This window comes from Zosterops lateralis, assembly GCF_965231275.1.
Source record: "Zosterops lateralis genome assembly, chromosome: 9".
NCBI classification, from domain to species: Eukaryota; Metazoa; Chordata; class Aves; order Passeriformes; family Zosteropidae; genus Zosterops; species Zosterops lateralis.
The window spans coordinates 21,296,033-21,311,152 of NC_139769.1; the positions used below are offsets into that span (position 1 = coordinate 21,296,033).

Below are 15,120 nucleotides of genomic sequence, written 5' to 3' on the forward strand. Positions count from 1 at the left end.
AATGGGGTGTGATGAGAAAAAGTGGCTGTAGCTTTCAAATGCACCTACATGAGTTTGGAATTGAATCTACACTGACTTCTTTTTCAACAAGACTACAGAAGCAACACTCTTAAATCAACTGGTTCATCAAATACCATGTACATCACAACCAAAAATACAGCAGAAATCTGTGGTTTTGTGAATTCTAGTTTATAACTCTGTCACAGTAAAAATTCACAGTAAAAGTACTTATATAAGAAATGCTGTGTTCAATGTTTTCTTACTAAAGATGCACACTTTGAAATTGGTCCTGAAAAATTACACTAAAATTATACATATTTCTCACACCTTTGGCAAGAAGAACCCAAGTTTGTTGTAACAGCTATATGTAGGTGCAATTTTTTTTCCTATTCCTAAGGTTGAAAAGTAGTTAAGTACAGAAGAAAATGGCTGATATCAGTGTTACACTTAAGGACTGAAATACTTGATTTCAGTGGTATATAAAATCCATTGTGTTGATATTTTTTTAGTTGCATAGATTTGAAGAAGTATCAGCTCACAATTCTGGATTATTTCTATACATTCAGGAGTTAAGTCTTTTTCCATGTCTCTGCGTCAGGCCTAAATGCTGTCACCAGCTGATAACTCAAAAGTCTTTGTCTTTTTTTTTTTTTTTACCCCTTATCCACTTTTTCCATCAGTCGAAGTAAAGCCTAATGTTACTGTAAAGATGGAATAATAAAGATACTTTATGATAGGAAATCTGGCACCAATATGTAGCTCAAAACAGCTTATGAAGGGGGTAAGTGGAAGTTGTATTCAAGATATTTGGGTTTTTTCCCCCAAGGATCTTCACTGGTACATTTTTTCTAGATCGAGAATCACATTATCAAGAATGGGAAAGAGTTCTGTCAGGATAAACAAAACTTTATTTCAGTATTTCAGAGTACATGTATAAGGTATATTATAATTTTGAAAGTTCATACTTTCATATTATGCATATTAAAATACCTAATGTTATGTGTGGGCCCAGCAATTGATTTTTAAAGTTGATTCTGGAAATCTGGACCAAATTCAGAAATTACTAAGGAAAATTAAAGGTATGGAACAATCTTCATGTCAAGAATGGCTAGACTAGGATGCTTGATCAATGGGAAAAAAGATGATGGTGGAGTGTGTGATGGAAGCCCCAAAAATCTTTCTAGTGTTCAGACTGAAGGGTTCTCTTCCAATTCAGTGTAAGAAGTAACACATGAAACCTGCAGCTGTGAAATCAGAACAAAAGGACCTTTAGTATCTGAGGTGTCATGCAATAAATGCCATGCTCTAAATTGTTGTATGGGAGAAAAAATCCTCAATGTAAGACAAGGATTTATAGGGCCAGTAAGTATAAATGTTACTGCTGATTTGGAAGGATTCTGGGCTTTCATTTGCCAGAGAATGTTCTGAGGAAACGTCACATTGTGATTGTCTCCTTTAGTCTGATTTTTCCTTGGCAGTTGCTGTCAGGCACAGGACAGCAGGTGCAGGGATCCAGGATAAAAGGTTTAGAACAAGCTGTTGTGACATGGAGAGATTCTGTGAAAGAGGTGAATTTTTTTTTTAATTTATTATTGCATCTAGGAAGCTGCAGCAATGACTTCATTTATTAAGTTAATTTGCAAATAATGGGGATATTCCAAATACTATACTAAATAAAGCAAAACCAGGGATAATAAGCAGAGGGTTATAAGGATATACAGTAAGAGGCTAAGGAAGAAAAGAGTTGAATGGTATTGTTGGCTGTGAAGGGTGGAAGAAGCCTTGACTCAGGCTAGTGAGTAAGTGGCACATGGCAGTGAGTTTAGCAATCGCTGCTTGTATGAATAGGCTGGATTATTTCTGTATCCACAGCTGATGAAATTACTCAGGTTTGCCTGAAAATGTCCTTTTTTGCCTGACTATCCTTTTTAAGGAATGCACTGGCATTTCTAATTTGGTTTTCATCAGTCCTTATGTAGTTTGGCTTCAGTGAGTAGCATCCCTGATAAAACAAGGCTGTTAAGTGCTTGCCTTTAATCACTGCAGTTAAATGGATGTTAGAAGGCAAATAATTGATGACTTTTCTTGGCTCACTGAATTTCCACGGTATTTTAAAATTTTCCAATTCTTACTGTCAGCTAAAATGTCAAAGCCAGATATATCTGACAAATTAAGGATATCACATTGAAGGAAACCAATTTAATTGTTACAAATACGTAAATAACAAAAAGTGTAATTCAGTCATTGCAATATACAAAGATGTTTCTTAAAAACAAACAACTCTCAATGTACGGGACTCTAAAACCAGATTAATTCCAAATGTTGACTATGACTTGGTATGTTAACATGTTTGCTTCTGGATATCTCAGGTACAGAGGCTGTTTCCTCTTGGTGTGATTAAGCCACTGCTGTTGAAGTCTGGGAAGAAATGATATGTAGTAATGCTTGAGGTTTATTCTCACACTTGGGAGTGGGGGGAATCCAAGTCAGAAAGTTAATTTTGCTTGCTTAAGCCAATTTTTATTAAGCTGTCTTAAGTGAATATTTAGAAAAGGTATCTGTACAGAGTAATGGTGATTAGCCAACCTACTGAAAGACTTTCAGTAGAATTAATAATTTGTTTTACAGTTTTAAGACTGAGTGTAAATATGGAATACCTGTATGCCCTGGTTTGGTTTAGTACCAATAGGTACAAAACAGTTAACAAAGTTAGCTAGCTGACTTTTCCATGTTTATGTTCCTAATTTTATTTTTGCAGAGATACTAATACTTCAGTATGAACCAGCAGAACAATATAGCATTTGAAGTAGGTAATTAAAACTCTTTTCTTTTAACTTTAGCTAGATCTTCTGAAACTGCTTGTACCATTCGCTCTGTAGCTTTCTTCAAACTGTTTGCTGTCTCTATGGCATGATCCAGAGTAGAACTTATAATCTGTTGGAAATAATAAAATGTAGTCTTGTTAATAGTGAAGGCAAGTGTATACACAGCTACTGGAAAAAAAGGTCATGTTTAAGGTTTTGTCCATAATTTTCACTCTGAATACATGTTGAGAAGTAAAAATTGAGTCATGGGATAGACTGCTCTAGGATTGAAGTTGGAAGTATCTGTTAATTATTTCTCACTTTGACTGTGTATTCTTCTGAACTGAGGGACATTTACACCTTTCTGATGTATCAGCGCCAGTGTGGTGCATGTTTTTGGTACTGAGAAGGCTTTCTTGAGGTTTTGACAGTGGTTTATCTAGCTAGGCTTTCTTTCAGTATATGAAACACTATTCTAGAAATAAGATCCAGTGGCATTTTTTAGTCTATTTCACCATTTATACAGGGACTCAGTTGTGCAACAAGCCTGTACATACCTGTATGAAGTAATACACTAACATATGAGCCAAAATGCTTGGAGTTTGAACTCCCTCTTGTCTTACCCTCAAATGGACTACACACTATTAGGTTGTAGTAATCAGCTTGCTAAGAATGGGATGTTCTACCTCTTGGAAGGGAGGTAATCTTTTCAAGAAAGTTGTGTGGCTTTTAATTTTCACTCCAAAGTCTTACATTTGCATAGGAATCATTGGCATTTCTGTTTCTGATGTTGATTGCAGGTTTTCTTTGGGCAGATTTCTTGCTGCGTATGTACTGATGTGAAAGGATAATTTTATCATATGTGCTTGAACAGCAGGTTTGGGCAGCCTCAAAGGATTTCCTAAAGATAAGATATATAGAATAAAATACAATTTAAGTAAGAAAAAGAACTTCTAAACTATGAATCACATACATACACCTTGAGAGCACATGGTTGCAAGTTAATTTTACAGTGAGTAGAATTTTCTATTGAATTGTAAAACACAGCCCATCATTACTTGTGCTCTATCTGCATTGCAATGAGACAGGAAATGTTCTAGGATGCAGAGTAAGGAAATTTCTCATAATAGCAGCACTCTGCTGCTGCTGTAACTTTCTCCTACAGTGTTCTGTGTCATTGATTCTCAAGTGCAGCTGCTGCACTTCCAGGCAATTAGTGCTATTGAATAAAGCTGTCAAAAAATACTGTACAAAACCTGTTTGCATTTCAGTCTAGTCTGTGTTACTATTAGGAATCCATTTTATTTCTGTCTCACAGTGTAATTTAATGTTAACAACCATTAAAAGTAGGATTGTTACTAATAGCGAAAGTTGGTAGCAAACAGCTGCGTCCTGATACAGGCTTGCTTTTGAATCTTTGAATGGGAACATCCTCTTAAAGTGAATTTTTTTTCATTGCTAAATGTGTCAGCTAAAGAATTTGCGTTTTTACTCTTCATTAAATTAGAAGGACTGAAGAACTAATCTAAGAATTGTTTACGCATGTTCTTAGAGTAAATATTTTAATTTCACTAAAGAGTGGAATTCTAATATGCAACATGCACTGTGAAAGATAAAACATTCTTCCTGCTTATGATACCTGGTGTATTTTTTCTATGCTGAATCTTCAGCAATGGGGTTTTCTGTTGTACTACATAGTAATTGCTACAGCTTACCTTTCACAAAGTCTGGTTACAACTTCACCTGGCTGTTTGGTTTTTTGAGCCTTTTCACTGGAGATTCTCTTCTGTGAATAAGCTGGAGTTGTTGAGGCCATGTTTAAAACAAAAAAAGGTAATTTTCTGTGTATTTTAACTTTTTTTTCTCTTTAGCATAAATTAAAGATCAACTATCACTGCTGAATAAAACTTGAATATGTTTAAAGTTTTTTGTAAATGAGGACAGATGAACCTTTTTATGTTTTCTCTTGAGTTTAGTTGGCAAATGGAATGCAGATTCACATTCAGTTTCATACAGTGAAAGACTGCAGTGGGGAAGTGTAGAATAATCAGTGTCATAATCCTAATAATTACATGAATACCACTTTGATTTGTAGTTTCACAGGATTGCTAGAGACAAATAGCTAATTTATACTTTCTTCTTGATGAAATTTTATATTTTTCTTTAAGCCATTTTTTCTTATGCTAGAGAGAGTCTAAGTGACTTTAAAAAGTACATGTTCAGATGATCAACATTTCATTTTTTTAATCAGGCTCTCCTTGACTTTGCTACATGTCACACAATATGAGGGTAGAGCTGGAATTTTCTTTAGTACTTGTTTATACTATGTTATGTAATGGCTTGCACTATAAGAGTTGGCACAGTAATGCCTGATTTTCATTTTCATCCTTTCATGTGGCTCTGCAAAATGAGATTCCTGCCGTAAATGTAATATGAAAGGGATTTCTCTCATAAAGAACCAGGGAAAGTTAAATCTGTCCTGCATGGAGATTAAACTTGACCAGGTGTGTAAAAGTTGGATTTACAGTGCTAATGAGTGCTTATAATAAATTAAATGTGGCCTGGTGTGTGCAGTGTGGCTTTCTGTCCCTTAAAAGCTAGCCTGTGTTTGTTGATTACACATCATACTTACTGGATGAACTGCAGCTTCTTTTTCTACCTAGGGTACAAGACTGAACAGACTCTTTGTAATTCCTGAGTTTTACTTGATCTCTGCTTCCCCTGGGGCATCTGCATCTAAGTCCTGGAAACAGAGATGTGTGGTTTAGAAAAACAAAATTATAAGCAGTGTTTCCTTGTTCATGTTTTTGCAATCACTGTACCTTTTCTCTCTCCACATAATCTTGTATTTAATGATTTGTAACTTAGAGTCTCACAGTTGACAAGGTCCTTGCTTTGTGAACCATTATAAGAATCACAGCCTGAGAAGTCTTCTGAATCGCTGCCTGAAATTCAAAAAGTAAGTTAAAAGGGTCTGAAATATAAGAAGCTTTGGCTAATGTACTCAGGTAATTATTTGGCTTTCACCACCATAATTTCAGAGCCTTTTGCTGCCATTAATGCTACTGCAATTTGAGGAAGTACTTTTCACCCCCAGGAGAAAGGGGATTGAATTCAAGATCAGCTTTCAGCTGTCTGCAAGCTTTGAATGTATTTTTGTGGTGGTGCTTATTTCCACACCAAGAATTGTTTCTTTGGTTGGTTTTTTTAAATGAAGTTCTCCATCTCCCTGTCCATAGTATTATGGGAACAGTGCAGCATAATAGGAATGGGATGAGAATTAGAGCAGCTCTAATATGGCACTGCTTTAACTACTGCACCAACCAGTACAAACAATAATCCCAGAGTATTAAATTAAAAGGATATAACAAGAAAGTCAAGGACAACTGATAGACAAAAGGTAAGAAAACCTGTATATTCAGACCTAAAACTGAATGTAGGACAGCTCATGCTATTCTCCTTTAGTTGGTGGTTACTAAAAGCTTCTAAAATAATATTCTGCAGTGGAAAGGTGTCATGGGTTGAAACAAATTCGGCAGATGTGAAACCACCACAAAAGGTAAAATTGTTTTTAAGCAGAATAACACAGTTGAATCCAAAAACTGAAAGTGGAAGTACTGATACAAAGTGTCTCAGTTGTCAAGCTTGAATTACCTTCTAGAACATGAAATAAGTGCTCATCACAAGAAAAAGCAAAATCAAAGTATTGTGTGCACGTCACTGTCATGCTGTCAAAACCGTTAGCAGTGGCAATATTTGGAAACTTATCTAGAAAGGTGAATTAGAATTTTAGAGTTATGCAGGACAGGACTTCTGGAGGTCATCTGATTCTGTCCCCTCTCAAAGCAAGCCCAGCTTAAATGCAGTTGCTTAGAACCTTGTCCAGTTGAGTGCTGAGTATCTCTGAGAATGGAGATGCCACAGCCTCCCTAGAGCAAACTGTTTCAGTGTTTGACCAAGTTAAAAATCTTGCATTCATATCCAACTGAAAATGGCATTGCAACCTGTCTGTTGCCTCTCAGTCTGTCACTGAGAGTTCCACAGTGAATTTCACCTGGTGTTCTTTTTAGTTTACTTTTTATTCTTAGTGTTTTGTGTTCTGCTGAGCAGTAACATCTGTAAAACTACAATTTTCATGTTGAGACATAAAAGGAATGTATTTCTTCAGAGGTGTCCCCAGCAGGTTTAAGCACAGGTCTGACCTTTGTAGGCCTTCATGACTTACTCAGGTTGGTATCTGATAAATCAGTTGGTTTTCTCTGCACAAAGAGTGGAGATGTTCCAGTTTTTCCTTCCTGGATGTTTGTATTTCTTTGAGCATGAAAACAGAATATATTAATTGTATCTTAACGTTTCTATGATGAGACTTACAAACATCTTATATTAATGATTAATTACCTCTTAATTGAGAAGAAATCAGATTTATTCACAGAAAGAATTTTACTTGTATCAGTTATCTGAAAAGGTGGTAAGCAGAAATTTAAATTAATAATTAACCAGTTGAAAAATAATGAATCCTTTAGTTAAGGGACACATTCTGACAAAAACACCCTGACTTCCCATAGCTGTTAAAAATGCTTAAAAGTAGAGATCTTGATAATCCCATATTGGACTAGTAAAGTATGAAATCTTAGCTACATCTATCTGTTACCACTGATAGTGTTTTGATACACCATACATTAAATATGATTAGTAACTTTGAGCTCTTATTAAGGCTTTAATTTAATACTTTTAGATAATTAGAGGAGTATTTGAGATGTACCCTCTGAGAGTAAAAGAACAAGTTTCCTTGTTTGAGTTATTTGATGTGTATTTTTAGCTTTGGGTGTACAGCATCACCAAGTTTATTTGGAAAATTTTCTGCCCATTCATGAACAGAACAATCGGAAGTTTGAACTAATATTATTTCAGTGACAGAGAAAAAAGTGGAAGCTAGATGAGTTTTACTAGACAACTATTAACATCTACCCTGTAAAATAATGTGACTGTGTTCTGTGCTGCATGCATTCTTTTCCCAGAAGCTCTGCTTCTCTACCAGAACTTAGTTCAGTTCGCTTTTTTAAACCTTAAATTGGTTAAGGGGAGACCATTTATTTTATTTTTCTAATCTCATTGAGATGTTTAACACCTACAAAATGCTTCCCGGGAGGATGGAGATGGTATTTAGACTTTTCACAAGGTTTTGATTGTTAATTATATAAGGATCTGCATCCCTCCCTTTTCTTGTTTAATTAAAAATACCACACGAGTATTGGCAAATTATCTTTTACTGGCACTGTGCTCTGACTAGTTATTCACATCCTGAATTTGTGTGGTTGTCATGAATCTTATAAACAAATATGATTTAACTCCTAGGTGAAAGTGATGGTCGTGTTTTGGCTTCAGGAAATACTTTCAGACTGAGAAAGGTAGGAAGACCAGTCTAGAGGAATTCTTGGATATGTAGTTAGAGAATTCTGTAGAATTTTTTTTCTGGAAATATCCGTGTTGTTTTTCAGAGATTTCAGTCATCCTAATTTTCTTATTCAGCAATTAATTTTTTGTATGTTTTTATAGAAACTCCAACAGCTGTTTCCAGGTTTTCACTTACATGTGAAGACAAAGATTGCACTTTTTGCCTTCTAAAGAAAGTTGATTTTTTGGTGGGATTACATCAGTCGTCTGACTTCTTTCTCCCTCGTGGTTCTTATGAAAAAATGGAGTTTCAGTACCTCTCCTTTGTGGAAGATCAGCAGTGCCTGAAACTGCAGACCTCTGTACAAAGTAACAAAGCATAGACACAGGTGTAGGTGGGCCTTGCATTGCAAGGAATCACTCCTACCAAACAGCATCTCCTCAGGTTCTCTTACCCTTTTTATCTGAAGCCCAAGTTACCTAAAACACTGATTATGAAAGCATTTGTTGAGACTTAGCTGTAGATTTGTAGAAGGCAGTAGGATTTTTAGGGTGGGGAGAGTGTATGTGTATTTGTGATCTCGGAGAAAATATTACCATTCTTAGGAGTAAAGTCAATTTTCTCTAGCACAATACTGTTTGGTCTTCCAGTAATTCTGCAGCTTAACATCTCAAACAAAGTAATCTTGGACAAAGTAATTTTTGCTCCCATGAAATGATAGTGATTAATTTCCCAAAACAGCTTTGCAGAAGTTAAATTAGCTACTCGTATTTTCCTACTGTGAAATAAATGCTTTTGAAACTAGAACTGAGAACATTCAGTGTAGTTGTGCTTTTATGCTTAGATTTCTGTTACAGTTAATGACATATTATGAAGTTAATATTTCATTAAAAATATTTTCTTTTGAAGTAGTGTGCTATCTAAAAGCATCATGCTCTTAGTAGAGGAGAACATACAATCACACAACTGCACTTAGGTTCTCAAGACTTGTATCAATAAAACAGAATAATTGTAGTCTTTAATAGAAGTCAGTTACCTCACAGAGAGACTGGGCAGATTCACAGGAAGTCAGTAACGATGACAGGCTGCCTTTGCTGCCATCCATTTGTTCTCCAATGTCTTCAAGCAGCATGCCAAGTCTGAATATTCCTCCTTCCACCCTTCTAAATCCAATCACAACCCACAGTTACTTAAAGCTCTCTGAAGTGATCTTTCATTTCTTACCATGATAACCATAGTAGACATCACAGTACATTTCCCATAGGAAAAAGTAAAATCTATGGAGTTGACAGAGTCCCTTTTAAGTATTTGAATTAATCAAATAGACATCCCAATTACAAGTAGGATATATAAAGCCCAAGGTGAATTTTGGCCAAACAAATTTTAGTTTACCACATTAAAATAATACTTTCACTTCAGGAAAACTCTAATGGATAAATGAAGTAAAAAACTATAAGACAGTCAAAAAAATACACTGATGTACTACTTAGCATTTCTCTTCTAACCTCTCAGGATCAAACTCTCCAAGGTTGATAGGCTTGTCCTTGTAGTTCTGCAGCTGTAAGCTGTGGTGCTCTTCTCTAGCTTTTAAATAATTTCTTTCCAAGGCATCAAGGTATCTTTTCAGTTGATTTAATGCCTTCATCAATGAGAAATAATTCAATACATAATGTCATGATAACTTAGCATAAATAGCTATCACTATGTCTTGCTATGTAAGCCAGATGTTATTTGCAGTGCTGTTGGTGAGAATTTTGGTAGTTCTCTGAATTTTATATTTACCATACTCTGTGCTGCTCTATTATGACCAAGTAAAATAATGACAATTATTTCTGAACTGATGCCCTACATGTCAAAATGCCTAACTTACATGGCAACTTCAGACTTTTTATTAATAGTTTTAAGTTGGAATCTTTTAAAAGTTTTAAGAATTCATCCACCTACTGAAGCCCTTCATTTTTGCTTCCTAATCTCATACCTTTAGTCTGAATTGAGAAGAGTAAACACCCATTTGAGGTAAACATCAAGCATCTTTCCAGAAAATTGTAAGTCTACAGCCATTTCAAGTGCATTTCAGATAACTCGAAATATATAAATTATTTACCAGATATTTGTCATGTAAAAGGAGTGTTTCCTGGATCATGTGCTTGGAGAAGTCTTCCACCTTCAAGACAAAATATTAGACTTTTGTATTTAAACAAATTTGCCAAGTGAATGTGGAATTTGAGCATCAGTGCAAAGTATGTACTGAAACAGAGCTCTTACTTTCTTAGTGAGTTGCTCTGTCTGATCCTTTAGTATTTGAGACATCTTTTCTCCTAGTGTTAGTTCTGGCAGTGAATCTGAATGATTTAGACACTGTGCTTCTACTGTCCCAGCTGCTGGTAGTGCTGATGCTGCTGTTCCAGGCTGCAGTCCTATGGAGTACAAGGTAAGATTGATCAATTGCAATTTCAGCCCAAAGGTGTAATCAGATCACATTAAATAGTCATTTGCATAGTTACTGTAATTTTATTTACTTGCTTTAAGCAAACCATGTGTAGGTTGTACAGGGACTGGAGCAGGTGATGTGATGACATCAGGTGGTGTCCCAGTGTGTCCTGAGGAAATGGCAATGCTGGTGTTTGCAAAGTCTGACTGAGGAAGTCTCTGTTAAAATGAGAACCTTCATTATAGATACAATTTATAGAACACTTATGGACCTGGACAAAAATCTTTAAGTCAAAATGCAAAGTATTAATGAAATGTTTATTATAACAGTACCATTTAATTTTCTGAGTTGATAGTTAGATGTGTAAAGTGTCTCATTGTACAAATACTTAAAATACTTTTGCTCTGTATTGTGAAAATGTAGAGGGTTTGTATAAATGGGAAATATAATATGAAGATGACAAAATAGTTTTAGGGGATAGTTACAGTCTTAGAGGTAAAGAAGAATGACTCTAAAAAAGAAATGTATTTTGAGAGATTTACCTTAGGATTAAATCTCAGATCGTCAATATGATTCTGGATGTCAGCCTGCTGTGTCAGCATCTCATTTGCAGCCAGGAAATAATAGGGGAAAACTATTAAAACTTGTTGTATCTCAAGCAGTTTACTAAGATGTAAATCTAGGAATGGAGTTAAGAATCTGTAAAGCTCAGTGAGTGACCTCCATGTCAGGGCATGAAATACAGCAGTGGTTATCTAATTACTAGCAAGCTTTAAAATAAATTCACTGCAGTAAGAGAAATATTGTTGTCGAGAAAATCTGTTAGAAAAAATTGACTTGTCAATAAATACCAATCTCAGTAGCTGAAGAGTGTTAGATGTGAAAAAAGGCAAAGATGTATTTACATGGGCACAGTATAAAAATAGAACATTGTTCTTAAATATGTATTTGAAGTATTTTTTGTGAATTTAAACACTTAAATATAACACTAGAAATAACAATTTATAGTGGATTTCCTAATGATTTGATAGGATGCTTTATCATCACAAACAATGCCCCAGTATTAAATACTGGAGTAATAAATCATACTCAGCCTTTAAATAATTGGTAATGACAATTCTGTATAAAGTCAGTCCCATAGAACTTTATTTGTGAAAGCAGCTTTGGAGTCAATTGATGTCCTCACTGATACCTACAGAGACCCTAGAGAGCTAGTTATGTTGTATTTTATGGGATACAGAACATCTTCTTACAATAAAACACTCTTATCCAGTATGAAGAATTTCTTCAAGCATCCTAATTACCTGTAGCTGTTGCAGCAGTTCTGAAATACTCCTTTCTTCTTGATTTTCTACTTCAGCAGAATTGAAGTAATTCTTATTTTCCAAAATGTTGTTCACAGTTACTGATTTACTTAGCAAAATAGGAAAGGGTTTTGCTCTCTCAGTTGAAGGAACTGAGGTAATATTGTCAGGTTTTCTTGGTACTTTCACTTCTGAAGAAGGAAGGCAATAGTGAGCTTGGCCATATTTCAGCTCAGAAGGTGAAACTGTTCTCTCAAACAGGGCCCTCTCATCTTTCATGTTTTGAAAGGTGTGTGTATCTCCAGTCTCATCAATCAATTGCGAATATTCTTGTCTGCACCCACACTGACCAGAAGAGAAAATAGGTTTCCTTGAACCAGATCTATTTTCATTTACGGAGTTGCCATTTTTGTCATGAGCCTTTATTTCTTCATGCCTTCCTAGGGGATATTCCTCAGAGCTCGTTGCCCATTGTTCATGCACTAAAGGGCCTTTGATGTGTTCTGGAGGCTCAGGTTTGCTCTCAGTGTCATCGATACTCTCAGTAAAGGACACCTCTGGTATTGTCTCACGTTCTATTAAGTGGCATGTGCATGTGCTTAGTAATTCTCCCCGAGAAAAGTGACGCAGGAGGACGTTGGACATCTTGGAGGTAGTTACATGTTCTTTGCTCTCTGGTTTACTGGAATTACCAACAGGTAATTCCTTCTTAAAGGAAGCTTCATTTCCAGGCGTTTCAATTGGAACTCCAGTTGTTCCTCTGGTGTCTCTGTGATGACTGAGGAATTCTTCAGGCTGTAGAGGAGTTTCATAATTGGGTGCTACTTTTATGTTTTTATCTTCAGTAGAGGCTAAATTTAAAATACCAGAAATATCTTTTGTACAACCACAGGCATTCAAATTATCTGAATTACTGTTGTATTTACAGCTTATTCCTTCATTTCCATCATAAACTAAGTAATCTTCTTCCTGTTCAGTTGCATCTGTGCTACAGCCTAATGCATCTGAAAATGAATTATTCATTTGGGCTTTCATCCAGTCTGGCAGTTTGCACTTTCTTGTGGTCTCCATATCCAGTTTATGTAGAATATCAATGCCATTGCTTTGCCAGTTGTGGACAGAGCTTTTATTATTGCATGGATCAAAATCTGGAATGTATGATTAATAGTTATTTTATACTCAATAATAAATACGACAATAATACCTAGTTATCTATATAATTAATATTTAATTATCTCCCTCATGTAGCTTTTTTAGAACAATCGTACCGACATAGATGCTTCTCTATTTGCACTAGTGTAAGTCTGCATTAACTGCTGGAGATCAGACACAAATGACAAAAGCATCGGGAACAGCAACTGCTGCCATCTACCTGTCCTTGCTCATTAATTCCGCTGTTGTCGTAAAGACAAAAAAACTTGGTAAGAGAGCCACGAGCGGTACTAGAGTTCAACCTCAGGCTGAAAAAACCCAAACATCTCCGCCAACTCTTTCCCCCCCGCTTTCTCTCACCACTCTAAAGCCTTTCTTTAGCTTATGCTCTAGAGAAAGATCACAAACTTTTTTCCCAATTTACTTCTCGTTCCCGTGCATCAGATAAAATGTAATTAATTAGCATCTCAGCATCATAAAATGCGTCGTTTCACCTTATCTGCAGTCGCTCGAGGCGGCGGAGGCGACCTTGCAGCCCCGCTTTCCTGGGCCCCCGGTGCAGCAGCGCGGCCGTGCCGTTCCCGTTCCCGTTCCCGCTCGGGGGCAGAGTCACGGTGCGGGGCCGGGCCGGTGCTCCAGGGCCGTTCCCGTTCCCGCTCGAGGGGCAGAGTCCCGGTGCGGGGCCGGGCCGGTCCCCGGGGCCGCTCCTCCCGCGCCGCTCTGGGCGCGCCCCGCCCCCGCCCGCCATTGGCCCGTGCGGATGATGCGCCGCGCCGGCCGTTGGCGGCCGCGCCCCCGATTGGCGGCTGCGAGGAGCGGCCGCGCGTGGGCGGGCGGGGCCCGCCGCCCCTCACAGCCCCGCACCCGCCCCTCACAGCCCTGCTGGCCCCGCATGTTCGGCGCCCGCCCCGCGGAGCCCCGTCGGCCCCGCACCCGCCGCTCACAGCCCCGCCGGCCCCGCACGCACGGAGCCCGCCCCTCGGAGTCCCTCGGAGCCCCGCCGGCCCCTCGCACCGCCGGCCCGGCACACAGGTGAGCGGCGCGGCGGGGGGCGCTGGGTGCCGGAACGGGGGCTCCGAGCGGCGCGGGGTGTTGGCGAATAAAGCGGCGTGCGGCCCGCTCCGGGCAGTGCCGTGCCTGCCCCGCGCTGTGCCCGCAGCCGCCCGGCGCCCTTGGCCGACAAAGGCGGGGGGTGGGCTGTGTGCCACCACCGCCCCGCGGTCTCTGAAGGGAGCCGGTGCCGGCACGGCTGTGCATTGGCGGCTTTGGGCACTTGTGTTGTCCTGACGGGATGGATAAATAAGTAAGAGCACAAGGGCGGGAGGGACACAGGCTGGTCATAGAACCGGAACCAGGGGATCCGCAAGCGTAACGTCAGGAGTGAGGTGTACAGAGAACAAACTGCAAACTCTTGTTCGAGAGTTTGACTTAGGCATTGTGTTGTGGCATATCTAAACCGGGTTATACCAGACCTAGTCTCGTTTACCTACTAGACTGTAGGTTTTGCTAGTGTAGTTCCTGCCCTTCTGTTGCTATTTTACTTTTTCGATAGAGGAGCACAGTAAATCAGAAATTGCTCCCTATCCCTTTATTGACCTGATTGCTAACACATAAATTTTAAGCCACCTTGAAGCTGTGGCCTTTGTTCTGCTTTAGAATTTTTTTCAGCCTAATGTGCTGTTGCTGTTAAATTTTTGCCAGTGACTGCAGGGCTCATGTACCCCAGGTTGCCATGGAGAGCTGTGCAGACATCTCAGAATTTGGAAGAACGTGCTGAGTCTTGCATCTCAAAAAGATCAGTTAAAAGATTCTAGTCCCTGCTTAAATTTTGTCTGGAAACTTTATACCTTTTTTTAAATTCTGTTAGACCTGAAAACGCTAGCAAAAAGACCTCCTCTAAAAAAGGCCTTCTAAATTCATTGCTTATATATATTTATAGCATGTTAAAACTAATTTGTAGGCCTGTCCAAGTGTATCTTCTTACTAGTTTGATTAATGGTTAGCAGTGGACTTCTTCTGGGCTGTGGTTATGAA

The 15,120-nt window shown here is 38.2% G+C and overlaps 1 protein-coding gene across 3 annotated transcripts; it reads right to left on the reverse strand.

The window, feature by feature from the left end:
• Positions 1-347: 347 nt before the first annotated feature.
• AKNAD1 (AKNA domain containing 1) lies at positions 348-13,642 on the reverse strand. 3 transcript variants are annotated; one of them, XM_083867308.1, is made up of 15 exons: positions 13,581-13,642; positions 11,935-13,082; positions 11,173-11,232; positions 10,719-10,848; positions 10,465-10,616; positions 10,304-10,363; positions 9,705-9,838; positions 9,236-9,362; positions 8,395-8,558; positions 7,030-7,115; positions 5,627-5,749; positions 5,437-5,547; positions 4,520-4,601; positions 3,558-3,705; positions 348-2,934 (listed from the first exon to the last, which is right to left on the reverse strand). In XM_083867308.1, the coding sequence occupies exons 2-15, from the start codon at positions 13,003-13,005 to the stop codon at positions 2,815-2,817; spliced, it is 2,568 nt and encodes an 855-aa protein (XP_083723434.1). In that variant the 5' UTR covers positions 13,006-13,082; positions 13,581-13,642; the 3' UTR covers positions 348-2,814. The 3 variants fall into 3 exon arrangements, with proteins under 3 accessions (XP_083723434.1, XP_083723435.1, XP_083723436.1); XM_083867309.1 differs by lacking the exon at positions 11,173-11,232; XM_083867310.1 differs by lacking the exon at positions 4,520-4,601 and having other exon boundaries at positions 2,856-2,934.
• Between the last annotated feature and the right edge of the window lie 1,478 nt (positions 13,643-15,120).